This window comes from Oncorhynchus masou, chromosome 6, assembly GCF_036934945.1.
Source record: "Oncorhynchus masou masou isolate Uvic2021 chromosome 6, UVic_Omas_1.1, whole genome shotgun sequence".
NCBI lineage: Eukaryota > Metazoa > Chordata > Actinopteri > Salmoniformes > Salmonidae > Oncorhynchus > Oncorhynchus masou.
The window spans coordinates 29,939,655-29,963,386 of NC_088217.1; the positions used below are offsets into that span (position 1 = coordinate 29,939,655).

Sequence of the window (23,732 nt, forward strand, 5' to 3'; positions counted from 1 at the left end):
AAAACAATCAACTGGATTTGTGTTCTTTTAGTGCCTTATTTCGAGTTCGATGTTACATCGTTTGGTCACTTCTGTGGTTGTGTTTTCATATCTAGGTGGACTGGACTAGAGTTTGCATATTGTGGAGGATACAACAATTAATACCAAATTCACCACATCAGTCTTAAATTAACTTTTTATTACCAATCATCAAACAAACTTGAGTTAATCACACAAGAACACATTTATTGGGCCTTAAGTGAGCAAGTGGATCTGTTTATGAGATCACCAACTGATAATAATATGTTGAGGTTGATTTTAAATCAATGTTACCATTCTGTTTAAAAGCACTGACATAATAATTAAACAAGATGAATGTTCCATATTTCGTCATAGCTCACACGTTAGCCTAGATCCAAGCATCTAAAATAAAAATAATACCAGTATATCAATCAACTAAATCCCTCGAAAGTTGACATTTGTTTTGACAAATGGCTTCATAAAACAAAGAATCTTAACCAAAAAGGTCCCTGACACCAAAACATTTTCCAAGAGCCTCTTGTACTGTAGTATTGTCAGAACCCAGAGAGGGAACAGTGACATGGCAAACATCCTGATTCCGTAGTATAGCTTTCCCCTCTCTGTATAATTTTAAAGTATGCAGCTTCGAATCTCAACTGAACTAGTCTTCTGTTCTATTTCCAAAAATGTCTTCATTTGATGCCTTTGGCTTTCAGCTCATCCTTCACTCTGCTCAGGTAGTCATGGTCAGGATAGCCGAAACTGGGCAAACACAAAGCACACACAACTTTGAATTAAACAAATTCTCCAATTATTTCTGAGCTTGCTTCTGGTTTAAATCTCATGAGGGATCAATGTTGTTCCCCCAGACAAGGTAGTAGTAGACACTTGATCTGAATTAAGTCAATGCAAAATATACAAAAAACATTTATACATGACATAAGAAAATGTTAACTATGTTAGTCACTAGAGGCATACAGAAGTTTATTCATATCTATAGTCTTAGATGGTGTACTTTTGTGCCCCTCCTCCGATGTTGGTTTTGTGGTGAATGTCATTCCAGGTCACTACGTTTTCTGCCCCAGTGGTTCTGGAGATCCCAACTGTGAAAATCAGCCTCTGATTAAATGCTTTCTTTAGCAGCTTCAGGACCTCATTCCCCTCAATGTTATTGGGTAGATAAGCCCTTCTTTGGGTCCCATAGAAGTGCTTTCCAGGGTTGGGATGTTTCTTCTGAAAACAGACAATGTAAACAAAAACAAATGGCTGTGTAAATATAAAACACTGCAGTGGAAATTGGGAGCTAATGTATTGTCAACTTTTACATTTACAGTGTAATGAAGAACCGGAGGCTTTTACCGTCTGTTTTCCACCTGGGATATCATAGTTGACAACTATTGTGTCACATTGAGTGAATCCAGGTAGGTTGGTGTAAGAAATAGTGTGTGTCATTGTTCCATCAGGCTGGTCTCCCTCCACCTTCCCGTACACATCCTTACACACAGGACAGCTGGGGCCCATGGATTCCACTGACCGCCTCAGACACTCTTTACAAAACTCATGGGTGCACGACAACTTCTCCTTGTTGGTAAATATATCCATGCATATGGGGCATGTCGCTTCCCCAGCTGCTCCCACCTCAGCTGCTCCAGTGTTGAAGTCTTCCGGATACACAATCCTCTGCTTGTCTTCCTTTTTAAACACAGGCCCACCCAGCTTCTCTTCAAGCTCTTTGACAGCAGGGCCTAAATGCTCCGGTAGGCCAATCAGCCTCCAGGGACCGTATTTTTCTCCTGCCCCAACACATTGGTGTCGAGAGCGGATCTTCTCCAGCATATCCCCCACGGTCCCTGCCTGGGTAGTGTCTAGCAGATAGCAGCTCATTGTTGACGTGGCAACCTTCTGGTAGAGGTGCATGAGAGCTCTGATGGCGTGGCTTTCCAGAGAGGCAGTGTGTTGGGACTTGATAGGTCTGGTTGTCACTCTGACCTTCCCCTGAGAGGGATTATTCATGAAAACTACTCCAAATTTATTTTGGATTGCTTTTATTTGTTCATCAAATATTTTTTGAATCAGCTCCCAGTGGGCTGGGTCCATGGACAGCCCACTTGACACCAGTGGGTCTTTGCTGTCAAGCACAATCTTCTGTGGAATCTCTGTAGATCTCCTTCCAGATCCAAAGGCCTCATCTGTGGAGCTGTGATCCATTCCGAAGGTCTTCACTGTGGAGCTGTGGCACACCCCAAAAGCCTTCCTGACTGCTACCATGCTCTGCTTCGGCCCAAACACATTGCAACTGTTGGCGGACACATTCAGCAACAGCCTGGACTCCTCATTCGGGATGTTCTTCAGTGTATTCTGGAGGTCTTCTAGATTCATGTGTGGCAGATGTGCGGAGATGCTGTGAAAATCACCTGCACACTTCTGGAAAAGGTCAATTAACTCCTGGTAGGCTTCGGGCAGCAGACAATCTCTGCCTGTTTTCTCTGAATCTTCTTTGATGGACACCTTCACATCTGCATTGATTTTGACTCCATTTCTTTTCTCTATGTCCTCCATCTCCTTCTGGTAGACCTGGTTAATGTACCCAAAGAGGGTCAGTGGGACTGGAAAGCTCATTTCTGTTTGTCCAGGGGCTTCATGGGTGTTCATTACCTTGTGAGTCATACTTGGTGTCGCTGCTAAACCATTCCAATCACCTGCTGGCCTAGCCTCAGCTTCCTTGATGACCTTGTTCACCTCTCTTTGGAACTTCTCCACTTCCTCAAAGTTCCCAGTAAAGGTCAGTGAGTGATAAGTGCGGTACTGACTGAACCTGGTCTGAAGGGCAACCTGTGCTTCATGTGGGATGCCACTGAGATCAATGATAGTATTTACAGTCATTGGGAGTTTGACCTAGTGGGAAAATATAATATTAAAAAGATTTACATATCTTACATCTATACTGTTTTATATTATAGTTGATTTTGAAAATGCAATCAAATAATCAAACATTTACAAAAGCAAAGCCAATTACATCCTGTGGAGGGTGTGATGTTGGAGGAGAGCCATCCATTGAGCTGGGTTTAAAGTCTGATTGGTTCCAGGATGTAGATGGTGCAGTCTTGTGAAACTGCACGGTAGCGGTTGTCTTGGCCTGGTCTTTGAAGGTCATCTGTGTCGCCCTCTGATTCAGAAGTACTTTTAGATCTTCAATAGGGCAGATTAATATATTAAGATTAACATTAAGAATCAAAAAATGATTTAAGATAACAGAATAACAATAACCAAATCAAACATGCTGACATATCTAATAAAATATTAGTTTCCAGATAAAAGCATGCATTTGAGAATTCACTCTGCAACACAATAATGTACTGTTGATGTGAATATTTTCTTCTTAGCAGCACCACCATGGCTTGTTTATCCTCAACATTTAAAATGGGTACTAGGTATTTTTGTAATGAACTTCACATTTTTGACTCCATTCTCACCTGTTGAGGGAGTTATCTTGACCTCAGCCCATGACCCATTGTAATAAAGACCTTTCAAGGTACAATCTGTAGTCTTATCACCAAAGTCTTTATTGAGCCATGACTGGAGAGTTTTCTCTAGTGTAGATTCCCATTTTGGTGGAAGGTCTTTCCTAGGCCACTGCACAGTGACGTAGACTGTAGCCTCATCTGGAGATGCTGATGGCTGCTTTCTCTCTTCAACCTTAGCTTGATTCAGATTCTGAAAAAAATGTCTGAGCATAAATATGGTTGTTGACGCAACAGTTTATTCAGTCCTACAGAGGACCTGTAGTTTAGTAATTGAGTTTCATAGCGGATAATCTAATTTTGCTCCTGGGTACAAATCAGAGCACGATTTTTTTAAATTTATTTATTTATTATTATTTTTATTATTTTATTTTTTATATATATATTTTTTTCCTTCTCCTCCTCCAGCAGGAGCATCCACACTCCCCTCATTTCCCTCAATATCCTCATTTGACCGATACAGATCTGTGCCCTGAAAAAATAAGAGATTAAATATGATTTTGACCTAACAATCAATTTCAACAACAGTCTTAAAAGGTGAGCTGTAGAAAGTATAGCTCTGATAGCTACCTCTCATCGGAGCTTTAGAAAAAAACATTTAATAAAAAATGATTATTCTTTAACATGTACTTTACATACTATATAATGTCTTACATGTCATTCAGATATTTAAAAATATATTGTCAACTTGTGGTGTTAACAACCTGGGGTGGTGTATCGAGTCCTTCTTCAGATTCATCATCTGTCAAATACAGGTCCTGAAAGAATAACTGGACATCAGTATGATGTTGATCTTACCCCAACTTTAATTGTGATTGGTTTTTGTAACTTCATGAAACAGCATTGGATAGTCTATGCAAACAGGTATGATAAAGATAAGATCGCCTGAGTCAGAGTCTAGTTGACATGATCATAATTACGCTATTTACTCCTTACCTTTTGTTTATCAGTCAAAACAGTCCTTTGGGTGTGACTGCTAGGACATGAATGTGGCTGTGTTACTATCACTGGCTCCCCACTTGTTCCTGAAGAATAGGTCTAAAAGAGATAGGAGGGGGTTCATATTTTCACTCATCACAGAATAGCACATTTCATAATTGTGGTAAATTATTCCACATAAAAACAATACCTACCCGATCACCTCTCCCATGGGGGCTTGAATACTTCCATTGTGGATAGTGTGGTGCTCTACTGGCAGCCAAGGCTGGGTCAGGCTGCAAGAGAAGAGAGAAATGTGTACGGGTTGTAGATTTTCACATACAGTGAAATTTTTGTTGTACAGTTTCTCTTCCTGAAGAAATGTGGTTCTCATATAATCTAATTCGAACACAAGCAAACTACTGTTGTTTGGTTCGTCTAGTTCCACATATGTTTTACCTAAAAGGTGGCTAAGTAACTTAAGTATACCCACTCATGAATAGCTTGATATTTACATTAATTTTTAAAGAATGCGGAGGGCTCCGTATAGACATGATTGGTTGACGGTAGTTGGGACATCGGATTGACCATGCAGAGCCTTTAACAGCTCTTAGCCATGGTATACTGAACAAAAATATAAAGGCAAAATGTAATGTGTTGTTGGTCCCATGTTTCATGAGCTGAAATAAAACATGAAATGTTCATATAAACAAAAGCTAATTTCTCTCAAATGCTTTGCACAAATTTGCTTACATCTCTGTTTGTGTGCATTTCTCCTTTGCCAAGATACTCCATCCACCTGACAGGTGTGGCGTATTAAATAGCATGATCACAGGTGAACCTTGTGTTGGGGACAAAAGGCCAGTCTAAAATGTGCAGGTTTGTCACAACACAATGCCACAGATGTGTCAAGTTGAGGGAGTGTGAAATTGGTATGCTAACTGTGGGTATGCCCACCAGAGCTTTTGCCAGATAATTTAATGTTAATTTCTCTACCATAGGCCACCTCTGTCGCAATCCCAGGACCTCCACATCTGTCTTCTTCACCTGCGGGATCGTCTGAGACCAGCCACCCAGACAGCTGATGAAACTGAGGAGTATTTCTGTCTCTAATAAAGCCCTTTTGTAGGGCTCCCTAGTGTGTGGACATGGCTCCGAAGCGGACAGGCGTATGCCCTCCTTGCCCACCCATGGCTGCGCCCCTGCCCAGTCATGTGAAATCCATAGATTAGGGCCTAATTCATTTCAATTGAGTGATTTCCTTATAAGAACTACAACTCAGTAAAATTGTTGTGTTGTGTTTATTTTTGTTCAGTATATAATGGTAATACACCACACCCCCTCGGGCCTTATTGCTTAAGTATATCCCTGGCTATCCCAGCTGCATCGTTTGATACGGTACTTATGCTATAAACCTGCCCTTGGGAATTGTCATGTGGCCATTGCTGTGATTGGTGCTCTCATGCAGATTCACTGCTACCAGTATCAGGAGAATTTACTCTCTCAAATGTTGCAAGTGCACAATTATCTGTGAAGAAAGTAAGAGGAAGTTAGTTCCCTTTGTCCTTTAAGATTAAAAGGTGGAAGGTAGCTTAGTGGTTGAGAGCATTGGGACAGTAACAGATGGCTTGAATCCCTGAGCCGACGAGATGTAAAATCTGTCAATGTGCTTTTGAGCAAGGAACTTAATCCTAAATCGCTCTGGATAAGAATGTCTACTAAGATGATACGTTTAATTAAAAACTGTTAGAAATGGAGAATTTATGTCAAACAACTTATCTATTACTGCTGTTCAATATCCAAAATAATATACCCATTATATCAAACAAGCTGCTGTTTGGCTAAAAATAAGTTAATGTATAAATATTGTAGCGAATTCATATTCCAGGAACCCGGGTCCAGTGACTGTCAACCCAACGCAGTTACTCTCCAAGAGATCCAAACCTCTTGACCAGGTTGCTAAGGTGTTTTTCATTACTAAGTCCCTCCCGCGCCACGCCACCCCACTTCTGACACCAATGTAATGCATTTGGAAGTAGCCCCGACCGGGATCCTAACCCAACACCTTACATACTGACCACACTGCACTCGTTGCAGTGTACAGATACATGTTATTCAATCATTGCCCCCACACTGCTCGTGTGTGTCAATGAGCATCAGTGTAGCCAGGCGCTACAATGGAACTTGGTTTTTACTTGTGACGCTTGACATGCTGCAAGTCCCACCTCTCCCATCAGTTTTTAGGAGCATATACCTACGTGGGTGATTGATAGGTGAACTGAGGTCCACAGTCCAGTTGGTGGTGGTAATGCACCTTACTGCCATATAAAGTTCAAAGAAGAAGCCTGAAGGAGGAGATATTACTATAAACTAACTGTTACCATTTTATCTGTGGATTAACTGTTGGAGTAGAGGACCTTGTGCATTTCAGGTAAAATAACAACCCAATGTTTATATCCCAGGAAAAATTTGCAAGCTAGCTAGCATAAATGTTTAATGCTTTTCGACCTGTCCCCAAATTAATATAGTTGGTTCAGAGTTCGTTTTGATATGTCAACCTGCATGTCCTGGTCACGTCTAGTAGGCGGACAAAATCAACATGGAGGAGAGATGCGGTCAGCATGTTATCAGTTACGCCATGAGATCTGAACCTCTTAACGAGGTTCGCTGGGTGTTGCTTTCGGTCGCTGCAATATTAAAGGTACTCATGTATTTGTCCTCAAACCAGCATACTCACATTATCACACACTTCCATCATGTCAACGTCATTTTCTGCCATGTTGATTTAAGTCTTCTTGCTTCAACCGGTCAAACTCAGTGTGTCCTACACAGCAGGAAATAGGCCTTTGTTGGATGAATATCATCAATACGAAAATCTCATTGCCGTTTTGTGCCAACTCGCGACGCCACAGAAAATAGTATAACTTTCGTTTCACAAGTTGCAACACAGCCCAAGGTTGACGATAGCCTCCAGCATACTCACATTATATTTTTTATATATATCACACACTTCCATCATGTCAACGTCATTTTCTGCCATGTTGATTTAAGTATTCTTGCTTCAACCGGTCAAACTCAGTGTGTCCTACACAGCAGGAAATAGGCCTTTGCTGGATGAATATCATCAATACGAAAATCTCATTGCCGTTTTGTGCCAACTCACGACGCCACAGAAAATAGTATAACTTTCGTTTCACAAGTTGCAACACAGCCCAAAGTTGACGATAGCCTATCTCGATTTAGTAGCCTAAAAAACTCGAGGCTACTAAATCTGAATGAATGGGCCTTGTTAGAATATAACGCGTGTAGTTTTAGATTAAAACATAAATACACATCGAGAATAATACATTGTTCAATTGATTTAATTCACCGATTATTCAATTGATTAAAAAATAAAACATTGTGAACTTGTAATTTTCTATGCATATTATATATTTTAACATTACGGCTATGCTATAGTTTATTAAATTGTTTTCGGTGCCAGGTGGGCCCGAAGTTTTGCTAAAATATTGTCTAGGTTACATACCAGGCGTGTAGTACAACTGTCTCAGTTTTTAATGTCATCTCATTTGTAGACGTGGAAGCGAAAACTAAAGTAACGATGATTCAAGAATGCAGCACTATAGCTGGCTAGACGCACTTTCCGTCAAAAGAGGGGTAGTATCACAGCTATTGAAGCCTATGGCCCATCGTAGGGTTTAATTTGCTAAGAATATTACTCACTGTACTGTATCCGGGGGATGGACCAAAGTAACCACAATCCACATAGACGGTACATGAAAATACTGTATAGTCTTTATTCTCACGATCCAACTACCAAACAAAATTCAATTATCGTTTTTTAAAGGTAAATATATTGAGTAAATCGTTAACTCTTTCAATGAATGTGTTGTCGGCGGACTAGTCCAAATAGGCTACTCCTGCCTAAGAGATATTGCATCTAGTCGGGTCCGTGTACTTTCTGGACAATAATGTTTCCTATTAGTAGATGACAAGATTTTTAAAAACGAACAAAGGGTCGTTGCTAATTTATTTGATTGAATCTGAAATCAAACAACACACGTTTATTTATTTTTTTGCCTGAAGGTCATATTAAATAACGAGAAACGAAATAATGATTTCATGTTTTTAGTGATCCGTTCTGGTTCAACCCGTGCACCATAAGTTTTGGCCAGTTAATATTCGTGGCATACTGACAACACAGAAATTATAAATGTTTTTTATTTTTTTATTTTATCTTACATATTATGTCATCGAATAAACTTTTTTAAATGTATTTTTAATTTTAATTTCATTCCAATGATTTGATGATTGACAGTCACTGGAGTGGGTCACGTGTCCAGTCCAAATTGGCTTAGGTCAGTGAGACAGCCACTTCCACAACTTTTGCAACATTAAGCACTTTAACCTGTAGTCTATATAATTGTGGATAGGCTCAATAACATACAACGGATCAAAACAAGCTTGAGTACCTATGAGTTTAGACAACATAACCACTCGATTTTACCGGAAAGCATGAATGTCATTCGATATTCCATTATTGGGGCATTTAATCATGGGGCAGGTAGCCACAGTCTGTTGAAAATCGCGCCATAAGCTAGGATCTACACATGACCCATGGAGAGCAGTTTCTAGTTTTGGCTATTTCAGGATCTGGACGTTTCTGATGAGCCTATAAACTACATCAATAATTATGTATGACATAAAAACTGAGCTCTGTCCGCAGACCTATGAGCATATTGAAACGCTGGTTTATTCCCAGTGCTGAGCTAGTAGTGTAACTGACATGTAACGTTAGTTAATGTTTCATCCCACTCGACTGATGTGAATGAATTAGCTAGCTAGTAGCAGCTGTTCAATCCTAAACTTACTATGTGGGCTAAGTTAGGATATTATACTGAATTGAATCAACCAGACTCGGGAGTAAAATTCAACATGTTTCTACTCCATCACTGTCCATGTAAAAAGCCACACATTCCTTTTACTGACGTGGTGACGTCATATATCAGTACATCACATCAATACACGACATCCCCCTTTACTTGGATTTGAACTTCAATGTCAACCTGACATACACAACCACACTCATTCTTTACCTGTTTTACCTTTGTTACCGAAATCTGAAATCTGTTTTATGTTATTATTTCTGTTCTCCTAATTTTAGTTTTTTTATGCAAACTTTATAATAATTAGCCAAGTCAGTTAAGAACACATTCTTATTTACAATGACGGCCTACCCTGGCAAAACCCTAACCCGGACAACGCTGGGCCAATTGTGTGCCGCCCTAATGGGATCTACAAACTATAAATACTAGGTATCTGGTTAGACTGTAAACTCTCCTTCCAGACTCACATTAAACATCTCCAATCCAAAATGACTTACTACATTTGCACACTGTATATAGATTTTTCTATTGTGTTATTGACTGTACCTTTGTTTATCCCATGTGTAACTCTGTTGTTTTTGTCAGACTGCTTTGCTTTATCTTGGCCAGGTCACAGTTGTAAATGAGAACTTGTTCTCAACTGGCCTACCTGGTTAAATAAAGGTGAAATAAATAGAATAAAAAATCTAAACCAGAGTCTGTAGTGACGCCTCAAGCACTGTGATGCAGTGTCTTAGACCGCTGTGCTACTCAGGGGCCCAAATAAACTTTCCTTTAAGCTTACTTCTAAGCAAAACAAAACATTATTGTTATTTTTTTTTCTTACTGTAGCAAAACATTCTGCACCTTTTTCACAACATAATTCAAACATTGAGTCTTTGCATTTGTCCTCCTTTTTCAGTTTATACTGGTTTTCTTTACCCCTTGCAGTGTTATGCAGTGTTAACTTCTGTGGCAGTTTAATTTATCTGTGAAGCCTGACTGGCTTGGGAATCTGTGGTCTTCGTGGTGATCCATAACAGATAGTCTCTGGTTTGGATTCAATGTAATATCTCAGAGTAGGACTCTGTTCCACAGTCTCTTTCAGTTGTGAGGTGTACTTTATTTGTGGATCTGGTTCCTCAATTGTATACCTCTTCCCAAATGCTTTTTTCCTTGAATACCTGGCTCGGGTTGGAGATTGAACAACCGCATTGTTTCCCTCTTTATTGATCACAGTGTGTGGTGTCTTGTTGAAGGTTGTTGTGAACTTGTCTGTTTTGTGCTGTTTTAGGATAACCTAATCTCCAATGTCCACGTCAGAGTGTTTGGCTCTGCAAAGGTTGTCTGCATAGATCTTGGCTTTACCTTTCTGCTCAGCATCATAGTCCCGTGTCTCCAGGTCACTCTGTGGTGTAGCTATATCTGGAAGCTTCCCCCTAATTTTCCTTTTGAAAAGGAGTTCAGCTGGGCTCTTCCTCGTGGTAGAGTGATCAATGAACCTATAGACTGTCACGTACTTGCCTACCTCCCGCTTCCAGTCCAGCCCCTCAGCTAGTGCAATGCGAATCCGTTTCATGAGGGAGACATTTTGCCGCTTCACCATTTGCCTATGCCCATTGTGGCATCATTTTTCCATGCTGAATCCCATTTTCCTGGCAGAAGTTCTGGAACTGGGATAACATGTACTGTGGGCCACAATCCAATCAGATTATTAAAGGTAGACCATGACGACTGAAAATAGTCTCCAGACTATCAATGACCTTTTCTGCGGTAATAGATTGCATGAGATCATATTCATATTATCTGCTGTAATAGTCTACAACTACTAATATTGAGTGTCCAGTTGGTAGTGGAAACAATAGGTCAGTGGCGACGTCCTGCCACGGCCCATCAGGTAACACTGTGGGTCTCCGCGGTTCTGGCACATCTGGTCATGCTACAGTCTGATAACCATGGCATGACTTGACGTGTCTCTCTGCAGCCTTGTCCATGCCCAGCCACCATACTTTACTCCTGAGATGTTGTTTTGTGCCTACACTGCCCAAATGTCCCTCGTGAGCTAAGGATAGAGACCAGGCATGAAGTGCATGTGGCAAAACAATGGGTGTTCCCCTTAGGACTAATTGTCCAATTACACACATTTAATTTGCAATCGGTGCATATGCCTGGCATGTCTCCTAACACCCACTCTGAATAGCATTTCTCACCTCTCTTAGCTCTTCATCTGTAGCTGATGCTTTCTCCACTTCCCTTGTGGTCATTGCATTTGGAGTTGCGTTCACAGCCACAAATCTCACATGCTCCATGTGTGACTTTCACTGTAGTCTTTCCAATTAGACGAGACAGAGGGTCAGCAATGTTGTTTTTCCCTGGTATGTGGACAGCACGAAAGTCATACGGTTGTAGTCTCCGCACCCACTGTTCAATGCGAACTCATGGCTTTGAGCAAGGACTGTAAATAGCCTCCAACGCCTTATGATCAGTCACTAGATCAAATTCCCTGCCATATACATACGGGTGAAGCATGTCACAAACCCAAACCAATGCAAGGGCCTCACGCTCAGTTTGTGAATATCTGCGTTCACACTCTGACAGACTCGTTACCTGTATTAATGGCACCTGTTTGAACTTGTTATCAGTATAAAAGACACCTGTCCACAACCTCAAACCGTCACACTCCAAACTCCACTATGGCCAAGACCAAAGAGCTGTCAAAGGACACCAGAAACAAAATTGTAGACCTGCACCAGGCTGGGAAGACTGAATCTGCAATAGGTAAGCAGCTTGGTTTGAAGAAATCAACTGTGGGAACAATTATTAGGAAATGGAAGACATACAAGACCACTGATAATCTCCCTCGATCTTTGGCTCCACGCAAGATCTCACCCCGTGGTGTCAAAATTATCACAAGAATGGTGAGCAAAAGTCCCAGAACCACACGGGGGGACCTAGTGAATGACCTGCAGAGAGCTGGGACCAAAGTAACAAAGCCTACCATCAGTAACACACTACGCCGCCAGGGACTCAAATCCTGCAGTGCCAGACGTGTCCCCCTGCTTAAGCCAGTATATGTCCAGGCCCGTCTGAGGTTTGCTGGAGAGCATTTGGATGATCCAGAAGAAGATTGGGAGAATGTTATATGGTCAGATGAAACCAAAATATAACTTTTTGGTAAAAACTCAACTCGTTATGTTTGGAGGACAAAGAATGCTGAGTTGCATCCAAAGAACACCATACCTACTGTGAAGCAAGGGGTTGAAAAAAATCATGCTTTGGGGCTGTTTTTCTGCAAAGGGACCAGGACGACTGATCCGTGTAAAGGAAAGAATGAATGGGGCCATGTATCATGAGATTTTGAGTGAAAACCTCCTTCCATCAGCAAGGGCATTGAAGATGAAACGTGGCTGGGTATTTCAGCATGACAATGATCCCTAACACCCCGCCCCGGCCAATGAAGGAGTGGCTTCGTAAGAAGCATTTCAAGGTCCTGGAGTGGCCTAGCCAGTCTCCAGATCTCAACCCCATAGAAAATCTTTGGAGAGAGTTGAAAGTCCATGTTGCCCAGCAACAGCCCCAAAACATCACTGCTCTAGAGGAGATCTGCATGGAGGAATGAGCCAAAATACCAGCAACAGTGTGTGAAAACTTTTGACCTCTGTCATTGCCAGCAAAGGGTATATAACAAAGTATTGAGATAAACTTTTGTTATTGACCAAATACTTATTTTCCACCATAATTTGCAAACAAATTCATTAAAAATCCTACAATGTGATTTTCTGAATTTTTTTCTGTCACAGTTGAAGTGTACCTAGGATGAAAATTACAGGCCTCTCATCTTTTTAAGTGGGAGAACTTGCACAATTGGTGGCTGACTAAATACTTTTTTGCCCCACTGTACTTATGTCATGCAATATAATGCAAATAAATTACTTAAAAACAATACAATGTGACTTTCTGGATTTTTGTTTTAGATTCCGTCTCTCACAGTTGAAGTGTACCTATGATAAAAATTACAGACCTCTACATGCTTTGTAAGTAGAAAACACTGCCGATTTTGCAGGTTATGAAATTCTCCCCACTGTAATTGTATATGTGGGGTACAGAGATTAGGTAGTCATTCAAAATCATGTTAAACACTATTATTGCACACAGAGTGATTCCATACAACTTATTGCGTGACATGTTAACTAAATCTTTACTCTTGAACTTATTTAGGCTTGCCATAACAAAGAGGTTGAATACTTGTTGACTGAAGACATTTCAGCTTTTCTTTTTAAAATCATCTGTAAACATTTCTAAAAACATAATTCCACTTTGACATAAGGTGTAGGCCAGTGACACAAATTTTACATTCAGGCTGTAACACAACAAAATGTGGACAATGTCAAGATGTTTGAATACTTCCTGATGGTACTGTGACAATAATGCCCTTATTTGCTGTATACTTTGGAAGTAGGCCTATTGGAATTAGGTTAAGGCAGATTCTATAGTAAAAAAAACAATGGCAAACTTGATATAAAGTACTTGGAGGTGTTGGCAGAATGTTTAAAACTTTTTCAGTTTATGTGCTGTATTTGACATTTACTGGAAGAAAAAAAAAATTGCAAAATGTTGTGGACCTGTAAGCAGATTCAATAATATTTTGTTTACTTTTTCCCTAAACTAAACATGCGGCACTGCCTGCGGATTCTGAAACATTGTCTTGTATGTCTACTCCAAAAATAATAAAAGATCAGTAGGCATAGGTAGCCTAAACACTTCAAAGCAAAATATTAACTGTCTGTTCATCTGTTAAATTCTACTGTGTAGAGCATCTGAAAGGGAGCGACGTTTAGAAGGTGTGCGCATCGCATGGTCTAAAGTGTGCAGGAAGCTAAGCACATTCTAAAGTCAAGCAATTTAAAAAAATAAATGCCAACGTTTGCATGAATACTGGCACTCACACATTTTGGGGTATGTATTGTACTGACACACGGTTTTCTAAATTAGGCCCCTGAACAAGTCATCACACTGGAGTTATCATTTATGGTTCTAGCTCAGGGGTGTCCAAAAAATGTTTTCCCCCCGGGTCCACATTTAGTCTGCAACGAGGTCTGGAGGACCATAATGTGTTATTTCATTTCCTTACAAATTTGCAAAGAATTGTCCACTAATTTCTGATGCTCCTTGACTGTCTAGCTTTCATTTTGTGGATTATTAGCGAGCTGGACACAGTCAAACTCTATGAATGTAGGTCCATTATCATTTCAAAGTATATTGAGTTTGTTCCCCCCAAAAAAATAAAGTATTGTGCTGTCAAACATACGGGGGCCTCATGATTGACATAGCTAGTTAGGGGGGTGGCTTATTCACTGCTATGCCAGTTAGCTAGTTTATATTTTAGTTAGCTAGGTTCCCACGCCAGGTGTGCCTAACTGTGGCATGCCTTTTTTTGTTGCCTAGTGTCATGTGACTACCCCTGCATTTCCAGCTAGCTACTAGGTCAGAGGAGGGGGACACCTTGACAAAGGCAATTTTACAGAAAAGGTATTTGTGAAGCTGCAAGTTGACATCAGGTTGTTGCGGTCCAGGTTTTCACTTCTCAGGGCTACAGATTGGTTCTGTAGTTACCGCTGATCGTTATCATGTAAGTAAGACTGCAACAGTTATAAAAGACTCATGTATGATAGATAAGACCACATTATTTTGGGGGTGCAAAAACTTTATTTGACTGCCATGACGCACACTGATTTTAGGATAATCTTTTTCAGATTTGAATTGAATTCAGTGCAATTGAAATACATTCTATTCAATTATAAAACATACGTTGAAATTGAATTGAATCTGAAAGTCACACTTCAGGATAGCAAAGTATATATCCCATTTACTACTTCAATTAAAATTCACAAATTTGATTGGAATTTGAGGCATTCCTTTCATTCTGAAATGAGCACAACCCTGCTAGAAAGGATGAATATATGCACAATTGTAATGTGTTAAAAAAACAAAGATACACATCAAAACAAATGTAAAACACAAAGCAGCAAAAATATATGATGTAGCAGAATGGAATGGAATGCATGACATGTATGACAATACAAATGGCTTTTTTTGTATTAGTTAGAAATTAATAACTGTAATATCAGAGTGCCTTCATAATTGGCTGAATTTCACATGGCAGTACTGTTTACATATATATATATATTTATTTATTTAAACCTTTAACTAGGCAAGTCAGTTAAGAACATTCTAATTTTCAGGAACAGTGGGTTAACTGCCTGTTCAGGGGCAGAATGACAGATATGTACCTAGTCAGCTCGGGGATTTGAACTTGTAACCTTTCGGTTACTAGTCCAACGCTCTAACCACTAGGCTACCCTGACACCCCATTGGTACAATATATACTATAGAAGTCTCTGTGATAACATAAGGCAAAGTAAAATCAATGCTCTTTTAATAAGGGAGGTTCCTGACTAGACACTGAGTAAAAGATTTGGGTTAAAGTGTACTGTTCACCGGACGTGCTACCTTGTCCCGGACCTGATTTTTCTCTCTCAATCCGCAAGGACTCATACTATACTTAACATTTTACTTCCTCATTATCCTTCTATTAGTATTAACATACTTAACAATTTTCCACAGCAAACATCATTCCATAATATAATGGAATTTGCTGATATCTTCCAAAATTATTGTTACTTTGATAACAAGTTATTTGATAATACCAATCTGATACCATATACTGACAACGCATGCTGGTCCCTATTCACTTCCTGGATCAGGCAAGAGTCTCTTTACCTTGATAATATTAACTCCTTCCTTACTGATATTACTTTAGCAAGATAAATGCATGTAGCTATCGTTCATTAGTACATTAACCTTTAACGTACATAACCTTCATATGATCTTCAAATATCCCTAACAAGTTATTAATGTAAACTTCAAAAGTAACCTTAATAAACGGGTATAACCCTCATCAGTTCTTAAAGTATGCAGGTATAACCATCAACCTTTTCATAAGTATGTACACATTTTGACCTTAACTATTAATACTAGGTATAAACTTCAGATGAAACTATATAATGCAGACTTTCTCCTGGATCAATCCAGGTTCTGACCTATTGAGCCCTGTCTTTAGTGATAATATTGATATGTGGATATTTAGAGATAGACATTAACAGGTGATAGGACAGGGAAGGCTGCAGCAGTGGTAGGTGGGGGAAGGCATCGGCGTGAGTTAGGCTGTACAGGTGAACTTTAACCCTGTGGTATGACAGATCCACTATTCAGCTTCCTGTTTCAAGTCAAACCTGGGGGAGGGGAGGAGGATTAAATAGTTGATCTCCAATGAGAAGATGCAAACATAATAACAGTACAAATGTACAAATTTCGGCCAACCGTCCTTTACACTCACAATCAATAAGGGCTAAATTCAATCAAGAGCGCGGAAGATCTGCGTAATAGCGTGATTGAGATTAAAAGGTATTTTCTGATTGAGCCGACATGTGCAGTGTTTACCGTGACTGCAGTCTCCACAAACGTGGGAACATTGCCTTTCAATTTCAGATCTTCCCCATTCCGGATTGAATCTAGGCACTAGTCACCCACTTTCTGTTTTATGGCTACTACTCACCATTCTGTGACCCCTGAGGCCAGGTCAATCTGAGCCAGCTCTATCTGCACCTGAAAAAGACAGTTTGGTGTTAATAATTATTAGTATACACCATTCTAAACAAGTGGGATTTACATAATACTGTTGTGATTTTGCTTGAGTAGAACAGAAGCATGAATCATCATTTGCACCAGGTGAGAAAGGTGCGCATTGCTTGTAAAAAGTAGACTCCCATGTTCACTCCGAAGTTACCCAGCTGATAGTACAGTATGATGAGTACAGTATAGCCATAATAGCAGAAGCAGTAATCCAAATCATGGCTGACCTGTCCAATGAGATCGCTGCTCCTGAAGGAGGCTTTGCTGTTCTTCACTGACACACTCAGATGCCTGCGCCTGGCCTCCTCCACAGACAGCTCAAACTCAAACCTACACAGAGAGACAGGAGGAAAATAGTTACATTCTGCTGCCACAGGTTCAAATGACTCTGTTGACTGGTGCACACACAATCATTGTGGGGACCTAAAATAGATTTGCATTCAAAATTTTGTTTTCCCTAAACATGACCCCTAATCTTAAAATAGCCTTTGTCCTCGTGGGGACCTGAGAAATGTCCCCACAAGAGAGAATCTTCCTTGGTTAATATGCTTGTGGGGACTTCCAGTACCCACGAGGATCATAACTAACACACACCAGGGTTTCCGTTAGCTGGTAATTGACGGCTTTTGGCAGATAAAATAAAAAAATAAAAAAACTTTATTTAACCAGGTAGGCAAGTTGAGAACAAGTTCTCATTTACAATTGCGACCTGGCCAAGATAAAGCAAAGCAGTTCGAGACACACAGAGTTATGCTTTGCACATTATTATTTTAAAAATTCTTCAAGCTCTGTCAAGTTGGTTATTGATCATTGATTGACAGCCATTTTCAAGTCTTGCCATAGAGTTTCAAGATTATTTAAGTCAAAACTGTAACTAGACCCCTCAGGAACATTCAATGTTGTCTTGGTAAGCAACTCCAGGGTATATTTGGCCTTGTTTTAGGTTATTGTCCTGCTGAAAGGTGAATTTGTCTCCCAGTGTCTTTTGGAAAGCAGAGTGAACCAGGTTTTCCTCTAGGATTTTGCCTGTGTTTATCTCTATTCCATTTTGTTTTATCATTAAAAAAATCCCTAGTCCTTGCCAATGGCAAGCGGGGCGGCAGGGTAGCCTAGTGGTTAAATCCCAGAGCTGACAAGGTACAAATCTGTTGTTCTGCACCTGACCAGGCAGTTAACCCACTGTTCCTTCATTGAAAATAATAATTTGTTCTTAACTGACTTTCATAGTTAAATTAAAAAATAAACACCCATAACATGATCCAGCCATGCTTGAAAATATGAAAAGTGGTACTCAGTGATGTGTTGTGTTTACCCCAAACATACCACTTTTTATTCAGGACATAAACTTAATTTCTTTGCAGGTTACTTTAGTATCTTATTGCAAACAGGATGCATGTTTTTGAATATTTCTATTCTGTACAGGCTTCCTTCTTTTCACTGTCAATTAGGTTAGTATTGTGGAGTAACTACAATGTTGATCCATTCTCAGTTTTTTCCAATCACAGCCATTGTAACAATTTTAAAGTCACCATTGACCTTATTGTGAAATCCCTGAACGGTTTCCATCCTCTCCGGCAACTGAGTTAGAAAGGATGCAGGTATCCTTGTAGTGACTGAGTGTATTGATACACCATCCAAAGTGTTATCAATAACTTCACAATGCTCAAAGGGATATTCAATGTTTTTTTGTAATCTACCAATAGGAGCCCTTCTTTGCGAGGCATTTGGAAAACCTCCCTGGTCTTTGTGGTTGAATCTGTGTTTGAAAATAACTGCTCAACAGAGGGACCTTACAGATAATTATATGTGTGGGGTACAGAGATGAGGTAGTCATTCAAAAATCATGTTAAACACTTATTGCACAGAGTGAGTCCACGCAATTTATTATATGACTTGTTAAGCATATTTTTACTCCTGAACTTATTTAGGCTTGCCATAACAAAGGGGTTGAGTACTTATGGACTCAAGACATTTCAGCTTTTAATTTTCAATTAATTTCAAAAAACATAATTCCACTTTGACATTAAGGGGTATTTTTCACATCTCAATTGAATCAATTTTCAACTCAGGCTGTAACACAATACTTTCTGAAGGCACTGTTCTCAGCACTATTCTCTCACTCCTTGCATGTTGCCTTACATGTGCGCTGCTGATGAGACAGTGAGAGAGAAGCCTTGGGTTACTGTTGATTGCGAAGATGGAGGCCTTTTTCATTGAAGTAAAACAAAAGTTAGAGAGTATGCCTATAGTGAAAAGCCTACAAGGGGAAAGTCCTCCGAATGGACAAGTTTTCATGTTGTAGTGGATAAAAATGAGAAGAACGTTGGTGTGTCTAAATGCAGGCTACTGTGCAATTCACTATGCAGGTAGGATGCAATTTTTAACTTTTTTAATTACATTTTTATTATTGTAGGCCTATTTACTATCTAAACCAGTTCTTTAAATATACAAAACATGTTTTGTTTCATTCTGTTGAGACATTTTCATTGGCTAAATTAAGTTTGGTCTGTCTTTTTAATTGTGTGCTCTATATTTAGTTTAAGATGGTTATTAATAGGCCTGTTGTAAAATAGATATTAGGCACTAGCCTTTCTTGGTAATTGCTGCAATATAAACGGTTCAACATTTTTTAGAAGGTTTAAACCAGTTCGCAAGTGTTTTGCTTCATTCTGTTGAGCCATTTTCTTTGACCAAATCAAGTTCCAACTGTAATGTTTGCCACAATATAATATCCTGCTCGTATTTTCCCTGTAAACAATTGCTTAACTTACTATTTATTTTACCCTAATAAAGTTATAAATAAAAGAAACTTTTGTTAAGGTTTGGTGTGGCTATTAGCCTGTTATACTGCAGACCTATGATATGAAGGCAGTGTGTTCTGGCCCTCCAACTGACTTCGACAGTTGATCTTGAGGTGATGAATGTTTTAGGTCTACCAGTGTTACTCCTATAATCTAACAACATAATGTTTATCTTTATAGAAAATGTACAAATTAGCGTCTTTCTGTACACCTATATCTGTATAGCAGAAGCCTATCTGACAAGGATAAAGAAAAGCATGTCGGTGTCGTAGCATGCCACCGGCATATTTATCTCTATATCGTACAGCTGAACTGTGAGGTGGACAATTATTGTTTTAGGAAAGTAAAAACGAATAAGGCAATATAGATTGTATATGCTACACATCGAAACACAAGGAATGGCTGTTTTTAAGAACATGTAAATGTGGCTCACTTGGCCCTTGTTTATTGATGGTGCTGGCTGAAAGAGTGGACGCCCTGGGATATGCACCCAATGCATATCGATGACCGGTCAATTTCTCAAAAGTCCAATAAATGAAAATCTTCCGTCGCTTGTCGGGCGCCGCATTTTCCTAACGGAAACCCTGACACACACACACCAATGCTGATAACATCACACACCTTTCGTTATATTCTGGGTTGAGGTCTCTCTTCTTGATGCTTGTCTTCCTCTTGGTGGCCTTGTTTTTGTCGGGCAGCAGCATGAGGGAGACGTAGGTGTCTAGACCATCTTTACTGGACGACTCCAGATCCCTATACACAAACACATAACATGTGATCCATGGCCTTAAAAAGTGTTGTCAATTGGTAAGGTAAGAGAAAGAGGTACAGTATGAGGATTTTTTTGAAAATGTATGATAGGGATATCATTACAGGAAGGAACCCCTTCTTTAGTAATGAGTTTAAAGCTATGCTATATGTAAGGGGTTTTTGCTGACCATCATATCACCTAACAAACTCTGGGCTCTTGCTATATGACATGGTGGAGATATGAATGATGCAAACCTGCAGGCGTGGACTGTGATGGTCAGTTTCTTCTTCTTTGAGGCATAGGAGAGAGACAGCTTCACCTGCCCACAGTTTCCTGCAGCACACGGAAGAATTCCATGACCTATCAGGTCCACCATTTTAGATTCCAGAATCTGTTGAAAGATACATTTCGTAAGTAGTCATTTCAACAAAAACAATTGAGGATATAGAAGTGTGTGTCTGTATGTAACCTTGAGTTCAGCCCTCAGTAGAATCTGACTGTCAGGTGAGGCTCCATCCAGACTCAGCCACTGATCCAGGACTAGATCTGGTTGTGAGAGCAGCTCTCTGACTGGTACCACCAGAGAACCCATCGCCTGATCCCAAGCACTGGAGAGCTGCATGTAGAGAGATGGGTCATTGACAATAGACATACTTTAGTTTCTCAATCTGTAATATGCTGCAGTGTTAATTTTGACAGATATCATATGCTCACATTGTAGTCATTTCATCCTTTGTTAGTTTCAGTTATCAGTCAACGAAAACTGGAAAATGTTTGTCTCGTTTTAGACACAGCTATTTTAGTCACAGAATAGTCAGTGCATTTTTTCCTATTACATAATGAATATTTAGCCTATCACTAACTTCCATCATGTGCACATTCAGATAGCCTTGTACAACTAGGCCTACTATCCCCATGTTTTAAGAAATGTTAGCAAATTTATTGAAAATGAAATACATGAGTATTCACACGCCTTTGCAATGACACTCCAAATTGAGCTCAGTAGCATCCATCATTGGGTAATGGAAAAAATATGGAACTACCCAGACTCTGCCTATGCCTAGAGCTGGCCGTCCGACCAAACTGAGGAACTGGGCAAGGGAGGTGGCCAAGAACCAAATGACCACTCTGAAACTACAGAATTCCATGGCTGAGATGGGAGAACCTGCCAGAAGGACAAGTCTCAACGGACTCTGAGCTATGGCAAAATACTATGTGGTCGAATGAGACACAAATCTGACTCCTAATATTATTTTTCCCATAGGACCGCGCAACTGAAAGATGTCAATTATGCCAATGAAAGGAAACTTGACTTGTAACTAACCAACTATACAGAATAAAACATGGAAAGTGTTGGTCCTATACAATGCCACAGATCTCAAGTTTTGAGGGAGCATGCAATTGTCATGCTGACAGCAGGATTGTCCACCTGAGCTGTTGCCAGAGAATGTAATGTTTACTCTCTCTTACTCTCTCGTGTTGCGGTCCGAATGTCATGTCTAATAAAATGTCAGTCTCACGTGTAATTTTGATCGTCAACAAAAATGAAGAGTAATTTGTAATAGTTTTCCAGGGCATCTCGGCTTGTTATCGTCAAACTCAGCAAAAAAATGAAACGGCCCCTTTTCAGTCTTTCAAAGATAATTCGTAAAAATCCAAATGATTTAACAGATCTTCATTGTAAAGGGTTTAAACACTGTTTCCCATGCTTGTTCAATGAACCATAAACAATTAATGAGCATACACCTGTGGAACGGTCGTTAAGACACTAACAGCTTACAGACGGTAGGCAATTAAGGTCACAGATATGAAAACTTAGGACCCTAAAGAGGCCTTTCTACGGACTCTGAAAAAAACAAAAAGAAATATGCCCAGGGTCCCTGCTCATCTGTGTGAACGTGCCTTAGGCATGCCGCAAGGACGCATGAGGACTGCAGATGTGGCCAGGGCAATGAATTGCAATGTACGTACTGTGAGACGCCTAAGACAGCGCTACAGGGAGACAGGACAGACAGCTGATCGTCCTCGCAGTGGCAGACCACGTGTAACAACACCTGCACAGGATCGGTACATCCGAACATCACACCTGCGGGACAGGTACAGGATGGCAACAACTGCCCGAGTTCCACCAGGAACGCACAGTCCCTCCATCAGTCCTCACACTGTCCACTATAGGCTGAGAGAGGCTGGACTAAAGGCTTGTAGGCCTGTTGTCAGGCAGGTCCTCACCAGACATCAACGGCAACAACGTCGCCTATGGGCACAAACCCACCGTCGCTGGACCAGACATTACTGGCAAAAAGTGCTCTTCACTGACAAGTCGCGGTTTTGACTCACCAGGGGTGATGGTCGGATTCGGGTTTATCATCGAAAGAATGAGCGTTACACCGAGGCCTGTACTCTGGAGCGGGATTGATTTGGAGGTGGAGGGTCCGTCATGGTCTGGGGCAGTGTGTCACAGCATCATCGGACTGAGCTTGTTGTCATTGCAGGCAATCTCGATGTTGTGCGTTACAGAGAAGACATCCTCCTACTTCATGTGGTACCCTTCCTGCAGGCTCATCCTGACATGACCATCCATCATGACAAGCCACCAGCCATACTGCTCATTCTGTGAGTGAGTTCCTGCAAGACAGGAATGTCAGTGTTCTGCCATGGTCAGCGACGATCCCGGATCTCAATCTCATTCAGCATGTCTGGTACCTGTTGGATCGAAGGGTGAGGGCTAGGGCCATTCCCCCCCAAAATGTCCAGAAACTTGCAGGTGCCTTGGTGGAAGAGTGGGGTAACATCTCACAGAAAGAACTGGCAAATCTGGTGCAGTCCATGAGGAGGAGATGCACTGCAGTACTTAATGCTGCTGGTGGCCACATCAGATACTGACTGTTACTTTTTATTTTGACCCGCCCTATTCCATTTCTGTTAGTCATATGTCTGTGGAACTTGTTCAGTTTGTCTCAGTTGTTGAATCTTGTTATATTCATACAAATATGTATACATGTTAAGTTTCCTGAAAATAAACACAGTTGACAGTGAGAGGACGTTTCTTTTTTTGCTCAGTTTAGTTTTAGTCAGGAAAAATAGGTTGTTTTTTCGTCATAGTTATTGTTGACAAAATTAACACTGATGTGCTGACTTGAACAACACTTCCACATGGGTGGACAATAAAGAAATCGTATTGTGT

At 40.3% G+C, this 23,732-nt stretch overlaps 2 protein-coding genes across 7 annotated transcripts in view; both read right to left on the reverse strand.

Annotated features, from left to right (window-relative positions):
- Positions 1 to 163: 163 nt before the first annotated feature.
- Positions 164 to 8,350, reverse strand: LOC135541867 (E3 ubiquitin-protein ligase DTX3L-like). 5 transcript variants are annotated; one of them, XM_064968317.1, is made up of 11 exons: positions 8,163 to 8,350; positions 7,423 to 7,524; positions 7,177 to 7,263; positions 4,655 to 4,735; positions 4,458 to 4,559; positions 4,226 to 4,279; positions 3,474 to 3,714; positions 3,017 to 3,189; positions 1,360 to 2,895; positions 1,016 to 1,233; positions 164 to 762 (listed from the first exon to the last, which is right to left on the reverse strand). In XM_064968317.1, the coding sequence occupies exons 3-11, from the start codon at positions 7,216 to 7,218 to the stop codon at positions 693 to 695; spliced, it is 2,517 nt and encodes an 838-aa protein (XP_064824389.1). In that variant the 5' UTR covers positions 7,219 to 7,263; positions 7,423 to 7,524; positions 8,163 to 8,350; the 3' UTR covers positions 164 to 692. The 5 variants fall into 5 exon arrangements, with proteins under 5 accessions (XP_064824389.1, XP_064824388.1, XP_064824390.1 ...); XM_064968316.1 differs by lacking the exon at positions 8,163 to 8,350 and adding an exon at positions 7,966 to 8,154; XM_064968318.1 differs by lacking the exon at positions 8,163 to 8,350 and adding an exon at positions 7,966 to 8,154 and having other exon boundaries at positions 7,423 to 7,544.
- A 6,643-nt stretch (positions 8,351 to 14,993) lies between these two features.
- Positions 14,994 to 23,732, reverse strand: part of LOC135541868 (uncharacterized) — an 88,233-nt gene continuing 79,494 nt past the window's right edge. For both annotated transcript variants that reach the window (XM_064968323.1, XM_064968322.1), the window contains exons 71-76: positions 21,018 to 21,164; positions 20,803 to 20,939; positions 20,419 to 20,550; positions 17,224 to 17,326; positions 16,920 to 16,969; positions 14,994 to 16,596 (exon numbers count right to left, since the gene is read on the reverse strand). In XM_064968323.1, the coding sequence (XP_064824395.1) occupies positions 16,569 to 16,596; positions 16,920 to 16,969; positions 17,224 to 17,326; positions 20,419 to 20,550; positions 20,803 to 20,939; positions 21,018 to 21,164 (597 nt within the window). In that variant the 3' untranslated portion in view covers positions 14,994 to 16,568. The remainder of the gene's footprint in view (positions 16,597 to 16,919; positions 16,970 to 17,223; positions 17,327 to 20,418; positions 20,551 to 20,802; positions 20,940 to 21,017; positions 21,165 to 23,732) is intronic.